We start from the raw sequence: 15,854 nt of genomic DNA on the forward strand, positions 1-15,854 counted from the left end.
AAATATGCGTAGAGTTAATCGATCCTGGATCTTTGAATTGTCTCCCTCATGAAACAGGCTTTTCTGCCCTAATAATTGCATCTACATAGTACACACCGGCAGGAAACATCATTCTCTAACAGCTCTTGATAACCTATTCATACGATGGAGGAGGGTCGTCGTATTTATTTGCTTCCAGAGCGAGGTTGCTGCTTGGATTACAATACTCATATAGAAGGTATTCCCCAATTACAGGAGCGGTGGGCCAATATGGTGGTGGGTTCAGCACCAAGGTCAATACTGTCGTTGTCATTTGAACGTCACTGGTCGCTGTTGTCGTCGCTGTTGTCGTCGCTGTTGTGAACCCTGAAAGAAGAAATATGGTCAAAAGTTAACTTCAGTTAGACTGTCATCAACAGAAACAAATTTATGGTTTGTACAAAAATCTTAGTCCTTTTTTCCCCAAACCTTTGACACAACGATTTTAGGTGAAAACTCTTGACTTATCAAAGCGTCGTGTATATATATATATATATATATATATATATATATATATATATATATATAATAACATGGTCCTTACATAGGTTTACTATAGGATCTGAATTAGTAAGTGAGTCATATAAGGTGATTATGGTGACTAGGTTATATTCAACTGCTTTTGCGTCAATTTCAAAGTAGGGTTACAATGCAGTAGCACTGCATTAGTGAAAGACACTTTATAAAGCTTCAAAATTTGTGTCAATACTTAAAGGAGACCAGAAACCAATGGAAATATAGAATAATAATAAAAGTACTGTAGCAGAAAACCTTATTCTGAAGTATCATCTGCGACCGTAATGCCAATATTAAAATATTGGCCTATCTTCTAGAGCTGAATTTCCGTGACCTCGTATGCAAAATTTCCGCGCCTATTCGGTTACTTTCGGGATGTGACGTCATAGTAGCGACTCCAGCAGCCCAAGTGGAAGTTGCCAGAGTAAAAGACAATACCGTTTTGCGTTGCTTACGGGTGTACTAGAACATTAAGAAAAGCCTGTGGACAACATTTTTTTTTCTTTTCCGAAAGATAAAGGCATAATGAAAGAATGGATACATTATTACAAACGAGTCGGTTTCAAAGCAACACCATACAGCACTCTGTGCTCGTTACATTTCTCAAAGGACTGTTACGAGAGGGATTCTGAAAAAAATGGCAGCCCAAGGATACGCAAATGCTAGTCCTAGACTAAAAGTTGGCGCTGTTCCAGACATAACGCTGAATATTTTAAATCCTGGGAAAAGTGTTAAACGTGCGAGTTACGAAAATAGGCAGAAGGCCGAGTAAGTGACCACAAAATGCATCAATCAATTCACAAGCAGCGGAGGGGGGGGGGGGAATCCTACAACTTTTTATAGGGTTCCAATGTCAAAAGAAACCCTCCAAAAAAAAAGGGTTTTCAACCGGAAATAAACCGTCGACTACGTTTCAAGAGGAACCTTTGGAGGGAGAAACCTCCCAGAAGGTCCTCCTGAGTTAGTCTGAATACGGTTTCTGGTTGAAAAATTCATTAATGGCGCTTCGATTAAAAAAAATGAACCAATTTGTTGTCGTCGCCCTCCCTGCTGCTCAATTAAAAAATTGTTATACCAAATAATGGTACACCCGGAATCTTACACAGCTAGATTAGCACGAGAGCGACTAGAAGCAATCAAAAAATTTGTTCCTGTAAAAGATGAGTTCAAAAAAAATTTGCAATTACAACAGGAAGCTAAGGACGGTTTTACAGAATCAACCGAACTATTGTTTAAGCCTGTTACCACATCATTATCGCGTACTGCTCAACAACAAAATGTTGCGACAAGACGGTTGGCAGCCGCAGCTGAACGATCCTCTGAAGCAGCTGCTAGGGCGGCCACTGCCATCGGGGAAGTTGCAGCAGGTCCGTTTTTGTAGATGCGTCAGAAACGCTACCTGGAGCCGAAGCTCCGCCGGAATACAAACCTGGTAAGGCAGAAATCAAGGAGGATGTAGCAAAAAATATTAATATGAAAAATTACGATAACGCGGTTGATCTTGTAGCTGAATTTGATGATCATGAAAACTACCTGGAGCCGGGTTCACCGTTGTTAAGGTATGACCAGTGGGAACGGTTGTTGTTTACTACACACAAAGATGTTAGTCGGGTCACGGAAAAATACAAAGCTGAGTTTGAAAAATTTAAGGAAGATGTTCAAGCAAGAAGAGTTGCAAGTCCTGTTGTGACCGCAGATCTGTCAACTCCGTTAAAAACACCATTAAAAGCAACGCCGATAACAACACAGCCGACTAGCACAAAAAAACATCCGGCAAAGGTTTGGGGGGGGGGGTGATTTTATTCCCTGCCCTGATAGTATCTTCAATGACGTTTCGCGTTTAGAAGTTCTCATAGGAGGAAAACGAGCCGGAAATAACTCACCAGAAATAATTAATGAAGCAGCTGATATCTGTCGGCGATTGTTTCAAGGTGGTGTTATGGATGCTGGTATTTACCGAGAACTCGTTGACGAACTCGTTGATGATTACAGCGATTAATCAATAGTAAATAGCATAATGGTCATATATAACAGACATATGCCTGTGCAGATCAGAGCAGTAAACTCACGATTACCAATCTACAGAGCAGCTTACGGAGACGGACTTGGTGATATAACTCAACGATTATTTGCAGGGTTAGCACCAAAATTGGGTCCTCTTGCAAAACAATTATCGATGAAAGCCATTAACGTGGTTAGTGAAAAAGCTCCTGGTGCAATTGTTAGCGCTGCTGGTAAGGCGCTCTCGGCAATCAAAGAAAGACTAGCGCGATTAATAAGACGTAAATCAGCACCGGTGAAATTACCGAGTACCGAAATTATGCCCGCGGATGTTAGTAAGGTGATAAATCAAGCTGCAAATCAGAGATTAGCAGCGTTAGAATCTGACGCACAAAAAATATAACAGCGAATTTGATAGCAGGAAGTGGACTTCGTGTTCGACGAAGATAATCACCATTTGGAAATACACGCAATAGTATAAAATGTTTAAACGCATATCCGACACAGCATTTAACATAGATGAGCCGGTCCCGCAAGATAACTCAGTGCGTGATTATCAGTTTTATTCCTATGATGCAAAAGAACCAGATAAACGAGGGCGTATCGAACTTCAAGTTCATGATACAAGTAGATATTTTCTACCCCATGAGGCTTTTATTGAAGTAGAGGGTAAACTTGTAAAGACGGATTGTACTAACTACGGTGTCAATGACCGAGTTGGTTTTGTTAACAACGGTATCGTGGCATTGTTCAGTAGCGCCACTTACATGATTGGTGGAAAAAATATCGAATCGATTCAAAGTGATGTTGATATTGCTACAACAATAATTGGTTTAGCAAGATACTCTGACGACTACACAAGATCGGCTGGTCCATCGATGATGTTTGCTAAAGATATCACCGACAACGCTGACCATATTCAATATATAAAGTTACTCACAGCTAATCCTTTTGATATTATAAAACGTATTTCCAGGACTTACAACTCCGGATTTTTAACACGCCGAGCAATGTTGTCAGGAGACAGTAGAAAGTTTTCGTGTGCGATTCCACTAACTCATATCTTTGGATTTTGCAGGGATATTAGAAGGGTTATCTTTGGAGTTAAACACACAATGGTGTTTTACAGAAAAGAAAGTGACAATGATGCGATCTGGCGAGGAGCTGGTGTTGATGGTGCTGATGATGCTGCTGATGCTGCTTTTGCTGGTAAAGGAGAAATATCAAAACTTTCACTGTGGATGCCGGTATTAACTCCATCGATCACGGAAGAACCCCGATTACTTTCTTTTATGAATCAGGGTGGTAAATCATTGTTATCGTGGTTAACAGTGACCACAGATTCCGCTCAAATTTCTTTCGCGGGTTTGTTTACTTGGCATATAGCATCACAACAGGGTATTTCTGCGCCACGACATATTTTTATTGCGCTGCAGGGTAAAAGTCGGGAAAATAACCAAAAACGATCTCATATGATATTTGACAAACTTGATGTTACTGATATCTCGTTGAGAATAAATGGGCAACAAGAACCATCTGAGGATATATTACTAAATTTTACACAAAATCATGTAGCGCGTGCGTATGATCGTTGGCTGACATTCTTGGCGCGTAATGCAAATATAGCTACTGGGATGCAAATATCACAGTTTGATTTTACAAATTTGTAACCGATTTATTACTTTCCGTTGGAGCATCTTGATTTATCCAAGCAGTCTGTCGTCGATATATACTTCCGAGCTCAGATTGGTAACCTACCAGTAATCGGGGCTGGTCCAGCCCGTGATCCCTGCAAAGAAATTGCGGTCATACTTAGCAATAAGGCAATGTTACTTGAAGGTATCAGTGGCCGAATGAGACTCGTTGATGCCCCAGTGGAAAACATGTAGTCGAAAACATGTAGACAATTAGATCAATCGTGTTTATTATAAAATGTCATATAGTCACGTTAATGTCGCTTTGACTTCTGGTCAGGTAAAGAAATTACAATCGAAAAACGCAAAAGTATGTGGGGCGGCGATAACACTAAAAAACGATCAAATCTCTGGCGGCGGCCCAAACAGGTTATCGCTGACTAAAACCCAACTAAAACATTTCAATAAAGCGAAGCAAGCAAAAACTGGTGTTCAACTTGAATTCGTTCCAAAAGCTGTCAAGGATATGATTAAAACCGGTGGTATATTTCCACTTCTCGCAGCAATACCAGCGCTGATAGCTGCTGCTGCCCCAGCTGTCGCTAAAGCAGCCGCGTTGGGGGCTGTTGGAACAGCTGCTGGAATGGCATTAAAGAAAGCAACTGGAAAAGGATACAAAAAAGGACGAGGTCTCAGACTTCCAGGAACTCCGCCTTCATGGTACCCAAAACGGTTCTAAGTTTTCTACCGATGTCAAATTTTGATTTGCTCGATGCTGCTAAACAATTAAATATAAAAAATTTCAAAGGTGTTTTTATGCGAGATCAATTACCGCAACAACTGAATAATCCAGAAACCGGAATTATTAATCTCGATAACAGTGATGGTGCAGGAACTCACTGGGTTGCTTACGCGATCGATCCACGTGGAATTATCTATTTCGATTCGTATGGGTTAGCACCGCCAGTCGAATTCCTCAAGTACGCACATAGAATGCAAAACATTCCAATCTGGTATTCAACGCTACCAACACAAACGCTAACTGATCCACCGATATGTGGTCGTGAAGTATTAAATGTTCTCACCGCGATATCAAAATCAACCAAACCACCTCACAAAGTCGTGCACGAGTATACCTCGGGTCGATTTAAACAATCCTTAAGAGAATAATGGTAGATATTTACGGAAGATCTCTCATCGAAGCAAACATAAAAAAATGCGGTGAGGTAGATTTATCAAAATATGCGACCAAAGATGAAATTGTCAATCTTTTAACGTTAACCGGGATAGACCCAGATGAGGTTGTTATTTTTCAGGACCGATACGGAAAACTAAAAACCAGCAATATCAAATGGAATGACATAGTTCGCAGGGTTCTTGGAGCTACCGCGGATAACATCCCTGTGTTTACTGACAGTGGAAAAATCAGAGACTCAAGTATATCGTTTACAACCATCAGAGATCAAATCGTAGCAAGTGTGACTAACCGCTTAAAAAAAACCGGTGACACAATGACAGGTGAACTCAGCATGAACGGGAACAAAATAGTTGTTTTAAGAGATCCAACATCCGACGAAGATGCTGCAACGAAAAAATGTTGACGTTAATTATGGCACCGTAGACAGTAAATTATCCACGCTGCGGGCCGAGTATAACGTTCACGTGGGTGCTTTTGCAAGATTTCGCAGAAACCATCAAAACATCGCAGAAGAATTCTTCGGCGTTCCGTACACCGTTGACATAAAACTTTCTGATATCAAAACCAACATTGACACGATCAAACAAACACAGCAGAATATCAAAACCAACATTGACACGATCGAAAAAAACACAGCAAAATATCGTAGGTGGGATTCCTGAAATTGTTAACAAAACCAGTTTGATTAAAATCCCACTTGGAGTTACCCCCGAGCATTTTACCAACATAGTATACACGGTATCATCTGGGTTCGCAACATGGTCTAAACAAAATAATACTATCAAATACACCGCAACAGTTACTGGCGTGTACAGGTTTTCTGTGTTCAGTGCTGCAAAATTTGAGATATTTACAAAGTATCCCTGGCGACATTCCACCGATAAGTTTTCCGGGGTTGTGACTGTAATATTAAACAAGGGAACCGAAGAGGAATTTATACTGGAAGCAGCTGATAAGAAATTAACCGCAACATCTTACTGGTGGTGTTTGGAATTCGTAGCTGAAACACCTGAATTGGTTACTGCGTAAGATAATAAATGACCCTCTTGACGAAGTCAACGACGACAGCATCAACAACAACATTGGATGCGCAGCAATACAGATACGATCAAGTACGCGAATGACAATCAGAGTTAAAAACCCTCTTCGACAAATACAACCTAAAAGTAAAATAATATAAACGACGAGCAGTCATCGTTGATGCGTTAATGTACTCAGTATCAGCGTTAGTTGCATCCACCGGAGTAGTATTATCTGCGTTAACACCAGTAACAATCGTGGTAACAATCGTCTCTTCATCAACTGCCATCGCAGGGGTTTTTAATATAATCGCGAAAAAAATATCCTCGTGCACGAGCACAAAATTGCTCAATTATGTCATACAACTAAACACAGCCACAGCCGCATACTCAAAATTATCGTCGTGGATATCATCAAGCATCGATGATACAACAATATCAGATTCCGAATTCGCGTTAATGGTTAAGATATACGAAGACTGCACCCGCCATTTCAAAACAACAAAGATAAATAATGACAGAATTACTTCATCGTGCTCTGCTCGACATAATCGAAAATACAACTCCGAGAAGAATTTCGATGATAACGGTAAGTTCGACTAACCCTGAATTAAGTATTAATTTTCCAACTGCAATTCCCGTAAAAGAAATCGCAATAGCACAATTACGAGTATATCACAGCTGGCCCAATATCAGATCAAAATCGTTTGGTGGATTACCAGCAAATAATTCGTTCGTGTTTGCACATAAAAACCGACCCGATGGTACACCCGACTGGAACGTCATTGGGTTACAAACGGGGTCTTATCAAATCGAAGAAATCGATGAGGAATTACAACGTCGAATAAAAAATATCACAGGAAAAGAATCCAAGATAAAAATAACTATTCATGAACCAACCCTGTCTTTTGCGATCGAAATAAGCACTCCAGACTACGCTGTGGATATATATCAGAGTTCGATCAGAACAGTGCTAGGATGGCCTGAAATCCCACTCGAAGCACCACCAATACCACCAGAACCGAAAAAGTCTAATTATGTCACTGACAAAACTTCGTACCAGGACTTGGCACCATCGTACAAAAAGAGTATAGATAATATAAAGCAAGCGAAATTGGATGACAGATTTAGATTTCACGACAAGGATGATATGATATGGGAGTTTGCTTCTGAAAAACGTCAAGCTGGAGAAGCAGGTGTTGAGATTACTTTAAGTCAAAACACTGGGTATTTTAAAATTATTAATGAAGAAGATAAAACACAACTACAGCGACTACAGCAAAGTTTCCAAGAACATCTTTTCGATAACTCACGCAGCGAAATTATTAAACGCATGGAAGTATTAAATCAGCTTGTATCCGATATGGAATATACTCATCGGCGGTTACTTGGAGCAATAATTACCGAGAAGAGTATCTCTAAACAACAATTTTTAACTGCATATTCGCTAACAGAAGCTACGTTGCCGAATTTTAAATTTGCCGGGTATAATGCAGCCGAGTTAAGAAAATCAGTCAATGATGTCATTGATGAATATTTTCCCGACATACTCGCTGCGTGGAGAAAAACACTACCACCAGCAACTATTCTCAGGCACAACAATGACTCGGAAGGGACAGACCGGCATGTATCCCCGGGCATCGTAAATATAACCCCTGTGGTCGCGGTCAATCTTGTGTGTGATGTCATCGATGGCAGCTACAGCACGGACAGGACAGTATCAAATCAAGCCCAGCAAGGATTTGTTCTTTATTCATTCACCCCGAAAGAACCACCTGGATATCTGATTGTGCAAGAGCCGATCAATCAGGTTTATCTGCAGTGTTATAATCCACTGTAATCAAGAGTAAATTTCAAACTAACAGACCAATCTAACCACCTTCTGGATTTAAGACATGAAACTCTGCATATTAATCTACTTGTGAAATCTTAAGGATTTCCATCCGGAGGATTTTCAATCTTAAAAAAAATCCTGACAGTCAGGGTGCTCAGAATTATAAGGAATTTATTTTTTTACTGAAAAACTGTCAAATTTCTCAATTCCGCAGGGTAATTACCCTGACAGAATCATGAAAATTCTCCGATTTTATTGCAAAAAGAGGGTACTTTACCCTCCTGAAATCAACGAAAATTGTCCGATTTTATTACAAAAACACGGTAATATACCCGAAAAATCAACGAAAAATCAGCATTTTCCCAGCAACAAAAATCTCATTAATAACAAAAATATTTTTTATCTGACAGGGAATTTTTATTGATTTTGCCTGAATGAAAATTGCTCGATTTTGTTACAAAAAGAGGGTACTTTACCCTCCTGAAATCAACAAAAATCATCCGATTTTATTGCAAAAAAAGGGTAATATACCTGAAAAATCAACAAAAAATGCTGATTTTCCCAGCAATAAAAAATCTCCTTAATGAAAATATTGATTATCTGACAGGGATTTTTTACTGAAAAATCGTCCGATTTCTTAATTCCGCAGGGTAATTACCCTGTGAGAATCATGAAAATCGACCGATTTGCTAATTCTGCAGGGTAATATGCCTGTCAGTCATGAAAATCGTCCGATTCGTTAATTCCGCAGGGTTAATATGCTTTCAAAATCATGAAAATCGTCCGCTGCACAAATTCAGTAAAAAAAATATACCTGTGAAGAATTTTATTCCTGACAGACTCTGATTCCTAATTAATCAAACGAGTATTATATATGTACCAGCATGTGAAAATTTTTATTCTCAACAACCAAGCACTTGAAAAATACATAAAGGATGTGTTTATGCAATCCCCGGTCGGCACAGTTGATTTATTATGAACTGCGGCAAAAACTTGCTTGTATGATCACATGTGACAGAGACCAGATTTTAAATTACATGCATTCCTGCATTACACTTGATCGGCTTAAGGAAATATTATTGAACCCTGCAGATCAGTTTGATCCAGATGCAGATGATACAGATGAAGATGATATAAGTGAATCAGATTGATTGATGCAGGTCAGATTGACATGGGTAAAAAAAAAATGTGGGTGAAATATTTTTTTACGTCAGTGCGAGACTGACTTCTACTTTCGATTTCATTTCCACGTACCTGACTTCATTTCCCAGTAATTTCATCCTTGATTTCATCAAGGGGGTTTAACTCACGATCTGACATAATTTTTCTCAACTGTCTTACACGCGTACTAATTACCTTCCTGGCTTCATATTCTTCGGACAGCGCTAACCTGATTTTTTCAATTGCACGGCACAGAGAGACAAATTCATCTAGTTGCTGTTCTTGTATTTTAGCCAGTGATTTATACAACGCTGTTTGGATTCTCTTTATAAATTTATACTGAGCAGGTAAAATATACCGACCTTCCAATTTAGCCTCATATAGTGCTTCAAAATCAGACATGATTTTTTCAGGGTTTAAGTCATCAGATATGTTAAGTTTGTTTTCTTGTAATTTTTAATAGCAACAATTACTTCATTGGTATTTTCGTAGTTCATATTTATATAATTATAAATTTAAAAGAAAAAATAAACAGTTGTCTTGATGAGCGGTTATCAATCATGGGTCTTGCACTGGCCTGTGTGTCTCTACGAAGGTCCTTTCAGACTTTTGTCTCTCGGAGACTTTTGTCTTACAGATCGTTTCTTGTCGATTCTCGGCATCCCTCGTGACCGTTTCTTTTTGGCCGCATTCTTTCTGAATGGGACCCATGTGACGTAGAGCTTTCTGCATCCGAGGCAACTGTTTTTTATGGGGGGACATATTCACAAACATACCTCCAGCGAATTCTCTAAGCGAAAGCGAGGCGAAATGTTAGAGTATTCAGAAGGTTGTCTGTGTTTTCATGTACATAGCCCCCCCCCCCCGGAATTAAATCCCGGGGTGATAAAACGTCACCCCACGATTTAACGTGGAGGAGGATATGTACATGAAGGGCCTTTGCTGGGGCTCCCCAACTTATAAAAAAGCCATAATATCGGCACCGTCGACATATGTCCGTGACGAGATTCGATCTGAAGACAGCGATAAGTCAGGGACGAAAGTCGGCTGAGCTAACCACTACGCTACGGTCGCATCTGAGGATATAAGATTTAAAAAACATCATATAGGTAACTATTGACAGAGCTTGGCAGCTGAATTCTGCTGTGAACTAGATTTTAGTTCTGAGCTAGATTTTAAGTTCTGATTTTGTGAAAATAACATTTACCTGTACTGACAATCAAACGCGGAAGTGATAATGCGAAAATAGACTGCTGCTAGTGTGTATATACAATAAGACGGTTACAATTGGCTGTGCACAGTTCTGCCCGCCGCTGGATAATGCACCTTTACAGGTATTGTGCAATCACCTGAAACATTTACCTGGACTGACAAACGCAAGGTGAACAATTGGCTGTGTTAAAAAAACCTATATAGTTCTGCTCGCTGGATAATGTATTTACAGGTAATGACCTTGACTCGTCAAGGGATAACTGCATCATTAACTTTTACACAGCCGCTGCAGAGTTATCTCCGTTATCTGCATCCACATAACGAAATGAAATCCAGCTATCAAACCGGTATGAAAACGTTGATTTGTATATTTTATCTGCAACAAATTTAACCGAATGCGACTGAATACCGAAATACTTGCTAGCCGCGTTCATTGACTTAAATATTTCCTTCTCACCTGTGTTTATATTGAGAGATCTGACAGCTCTGGGAATTTTTACAATTTTACCAGTACTTCCTCGTGCAGAATTTTCGCTCTGTGAGATGGCCTGTAAATTTTGAAGAGAGTTATCAAGTTTATTTTTGTCAATATGATCGATCACAAGACCCTCTTTAATCTCTCCAAAGAAACATTCGAATACAAACCTGTGATTGTAATATGTTCCTTTTTTCCCAGCGGTAAATCTAAGATATCCAAAATTATCAGCAAAACCAACTGGTTTTTTCATCCTGCAATGTCTGACTATTCCATTACGTGACGCTTCGTAATTCTTGATGATGGGGTGTCGGACAAATTCCTGGTTCATTATAACAATGTCATTTGTCTAATTTATATTTGTCTGAAAACTTAGTTATATAATCGCGCTCACATTTCAGCGTATCATTATTATTTTTTTTGTTATAATATCTTTTAAGTTCGCGGTATCGCTTACCCCCGCAATTTGCACACAATTGTGTTTTACTCCTGACCCCAACACCACATTGCAGATATGGTATTGGCCCTGATCCTCCCCTCCGGATACTTTGGGAATGTTCTCCGCAGAATTCTTTTTTGCATTATTTGTTACAAACGGTCACAAACCCTATCTTGAGCCACTTGCAATGATTCATTGTATATATATTTCTTATTTAAATGTTAGCCTTAAATATAATATGGAGGAGTTTGAGAGATTATCTGCAATAAAACCCAGGAAAGTTTCTAGATTTGATCTTGACAGACTAACCCCCGATTCGCGAAGGCGAGCCCTGACTGATCTGTTTGATATTATCAGAGATGCCAAAGACGAATTTCGTAATGATGGAGCATGTCACGTGTGGTCCACATTCAAAATTATACCCAACATTAACGAAGTCAATGTTGACGATGTCAAGGACGCTACAATGAACGATACACGAGCGAAAACAATTATCGATTACCTTAATCAAAAATATTTTTTCAGAGTAAAGTTTATTGTACGCTCGGATGATGATACTTGGATTATCCGTGACAAACGTGATCCTGTCCTTGCTGGTGGAAAAACCGCTCTGTTAAGTAAAGATTCCAAACCAGGAATGCTGACTGGGATTGACAAACCATATTACGCTCGAGCGTATCCTGTAACAGCGGTCATTTATGCAATTTATCCGATAAAAAAACCAACATTAATAAACTTACCCCAATGAGATTTTCAAAGCTGAATTGTGTGGCCGAGCGAGTAATAGAATTTTTTAAAAATGAGAAGCGTGGAAATGGTTTAACTGATCTGCAACGTGAAAAAATAAACAAATGGCCTGAATCGGTTAAGGATACAGGAGCGTCAATAAACGATGTCGCCCAGTTAGAAAAGGCATTAAGATTTCCCATAACCGTAGCAACGATAACAGGGGAAGTATTATACAAATCAAAATATAATCGGAATGGAGCTCCAATAAATATCATTGATCACAATGCTCACGCTTGGAGCTACGCAGTCACAATATTTCCACGAAATCGTGTTGTGAGATATTTCTCGTCAGAGAGTTTTTGGAATGGAATATTTGATGCTATTAGCCGAATAAGCAAAAACGACCCTGTGTCAGTGTGGTTGTTTAAAAGTTCCGAAGAAGGCGAGTATAATCAATTTGTAAGACCTAACGGCGAATTATATTGTAACGAATCTCTTCACGAAGAAATGAGAAAACTCGCACAGAGATATTCAGAAAATACTGAGCAGTTATTAACCAATTGTTTTACAGTCCCGTCAGTTGCTGCCCACGCCGCAAGAGAAAAAAATTTATGGAGACCAACACACGCTGAATTACTTGAAGATGTTCGGAATAGTTGTATCGAATACGGACACGGCGGTTTGTGGAACACCAAGTATAATATCGGTGAGATGATTTCCGTGGACATGACTGAGTGTTATCCTGGAAGTTTTCTTGGGATGGGCGAGTACGCTGGATATTTTGCGAGATTTGGTCATCCTTGTCATGAGATGGTAAGAGTATCAATTAATGGTCCATTACCTGATTTTGATCTGACAGGATCTGCTCGTGTAACGTCGTTTGAATTCACTATGAATCTTCATCCGATTTGTTATATTTGGTTTGGCAGACATTTTTCGGAGAAACGTTGGACGCCAATAGTGTTATTACGATATATGCTTGACAAAAGAATACTGATATCGTTGACGGTCAGTGAAGCGATCATATCGTACCGAAAACAAACTTCGGTTTGGTTACCAACACCGGAGCGTATCAGTCTCGAAGAATGTGCACGAGAATATCCAGATTTGTCCGCGGATATCATTATTAATATTCTTAAGATTAAACTCAACAACAGTGAAAAAACAGCAAAAGATCTCGGTAGAAGAATAATCGGTAAATTTACTCAAGGTGGTGCATATGATCATAAACGACATCACTCACGATTGATTATGGATGATGCTGAATTGGATTTTATAATTAATGATGCCACTGCGAGAGATATACTTTGTAATCGGGAAGATGCTTACTTGTCTGACGGAACAAAATTGGGCACAATTGTTAGTTACATGGAAGGAGAATCGCCTCAGTACACCCATTTAAGATCTTCGATGCTCTCTTATGTTTCTATAAATTTACTATCGATGATAAATAGATTTCCTGACACTGCAGTTAGAGTTGCTACAGATTCATTTTATATCGATAAAAAATATTCAGAATTACTGACTCATTTCACAAGCAATGATGAATCATAGAGTTCGTGGAGAATAAAAAAGGAAATGTTACATTGTTATTGTGAATCCGCAGATGTTGCGGTTAAAGATAGTTATTGTAAATCAGAATTATCAGAAATGTCGAGTGCACCATCTGTGTACGATTCAGTATCCAGACTCAAAACCATTTATTTGAACGGAGCGGGTGGGTCTGGTAAGACAACTCGAGTAATCAAATTATTTCGACAGAATTCAGATATAATCGTGCTAAGACCAACACACAGACTTGCCAGGGAGATGAAACAACGAGGAGTCAATTCTAGTACTTATCATAGTTTTTTTCAAATATAGCGGTGGTGTGTGGACTCCAGATCGAATGGGGGAGAAATATATCCCAAAAGTTATTATCTGGGATGAAGTGTGCACAGTGCCGTTAGAAACATTGAAAACATTTCTCGATTGGTTATTAACAAAAAATACAGCTGTGGTCATGTGCGGCGATCACGGTCAGCTACCTCCGTTTGTTGGACCATCTCCGCACGATTGGTTGAAGAATTTTGTTGATTATTACGAAGTAGTGACTGATGACCATAGATCTCTCGATGCAGAATTAGAGGAATTTAAGAAATTAATCAGACTGCAACCGAATAAAATTCAGTGCGAAATTATGTGCGAGGTGATTTCAGAAACTTCTTTGAACGACTTTTGTAAAACGTGGAGACCAAACGATTTGATAGTGGCAAGTAGAAAGATAGTCAGAGACACACTTCAACGGCAGTTATTTCAATTATACAAGAAAAAATTTCCAACACTGCCAGTGCCATTGTGTTATAGACCAGCTAATACGCGGTTACAGAATATTGACATTGATATACCAGTACAGTCAGGGAAACAGAATTTAGTATTAAATGATGTTCTTGCAGTTGATGTCGATGTTGTTTTTATTAATTTTGCTGCGATGTCACCCCCGTGTTGCTTTTTTTTTTACTTGATTTTGACTGACTTTGACCTTGGTTTTGGTTTTGACTTCGACTTTGGTTTTGACTTTGGCTTTGACTTTGGCTTTGGTTTTTCACCTGACTTGCCAGTGGAAATAAATTTAAATTTCTTTGTACCGCATCGCTCACACTTGCCCGTACCCGCAGATCTATTATTTTTTGTTGTAATGGTTGATAGATCACTTGTCGGTGTGCGCGCCCTACATTTCACACAATATAAATCCATATTCTTTTTATATATTTTCTAATGGAAATCACTGACTTTTCTGCTACAAAACGACGAGAACCAGTTAAGCATCACGCAGCGCTACCAAACTCTGTTCGTATGATTATTATAAGACCATCTGGAAGTGGCAAGACGCAGTTGTTACTTAATTTAATAATGAAATGGATGAAATGGGACAATTTGTATTTGGTAGCTCCATCTGTGGACGATCAGCGTTGTTATGATGTAATAAAAGATTATAATGAAAGCGCAAAATTGTTAAATGAGAGCGGAGATGATGTTGTTGAATTTATAACTGACATTAATGAAGCACCAAGTATTGATGATATTGATGGGTCAATTAATAATTTAGTTGTGTACGATGATATTATGCTGGATAAACAATCAAACCCAGCTAGGATATTTTCCAGAGGTAGACACAAAAACACAGATATAATTTATGTAACCCAGCGAAATACACAGATTCCTAAAGTGATCAGGGATAACTGTAATATTCTTGCTGTCTTTAACGGAGTTGATACACATATACTGAGAAATATTCATCAAACTTGGTGCAGCGGTGATATGGACATAAATAAATTTAAAAATTTCTTTAGTCGTGTTAAAATAAACACACACGGATTTGTAATAATAAACTTACATGATCCTCGAACACGGTATCGAATCGGGTTAGATAAAAAATTTTAATTGAGCAACAGGGAGGGCGACGACAACAAATTGGTTCATTTATTTTAATCGAAGCGCCATTAATGAATTTTTCAACCAGAAACCGTATCTAGACAAACTCAGGAGGACCTTCTGGGAGGTTTCTCCCTCCAAAGGTTCCTCTTGAAACGTAGTCGACGGTTTATTTCCGGTTGAAAACCCTTTTTTTTGGAGGGT

The 15,854-nt window shown here is 39.0% G+C and overlaps 1 protein-coding gene across 1 annotated transcript in view; it reads right to left on the reverse strand.

Annotated features, from left to right (window-relative positions):
- The window catches only part of LOC149806698 (uncharacterized), a 66,126-nt gene continuing 50,272 nt past the window's right edge, over window positions 1–15,854 (reverse strand). The window contains exon 6 of the mRNA XM_089956729.1: window positions 1–345. Coding sequence (XP_089812855.1) covers window positions 134–345 — 212 coding nt within the window. The 3' untranslated portion in view covers window positions 1–133. The remainder of the gene's footprint in view (window positions 346–15,854) is intronic.

The sequence above is a fragment of the Sinohyriopsis cumingii genome, chromosome 1 (assembly GCF_028554795.1).
Source record: "Sinohyriopsis cumingii isolate HCF-2022 chromosome 1, ASM2855479v2, whole genome shotgun sequence".
Taxonomy (NCBI): domain Eukaryota; kingdom Metazoa; phylum Mollusca; class Bivalvia; order Unionida; family Unionidae; genus Sinohyriopsis; species Sinohyriopsis cumingii.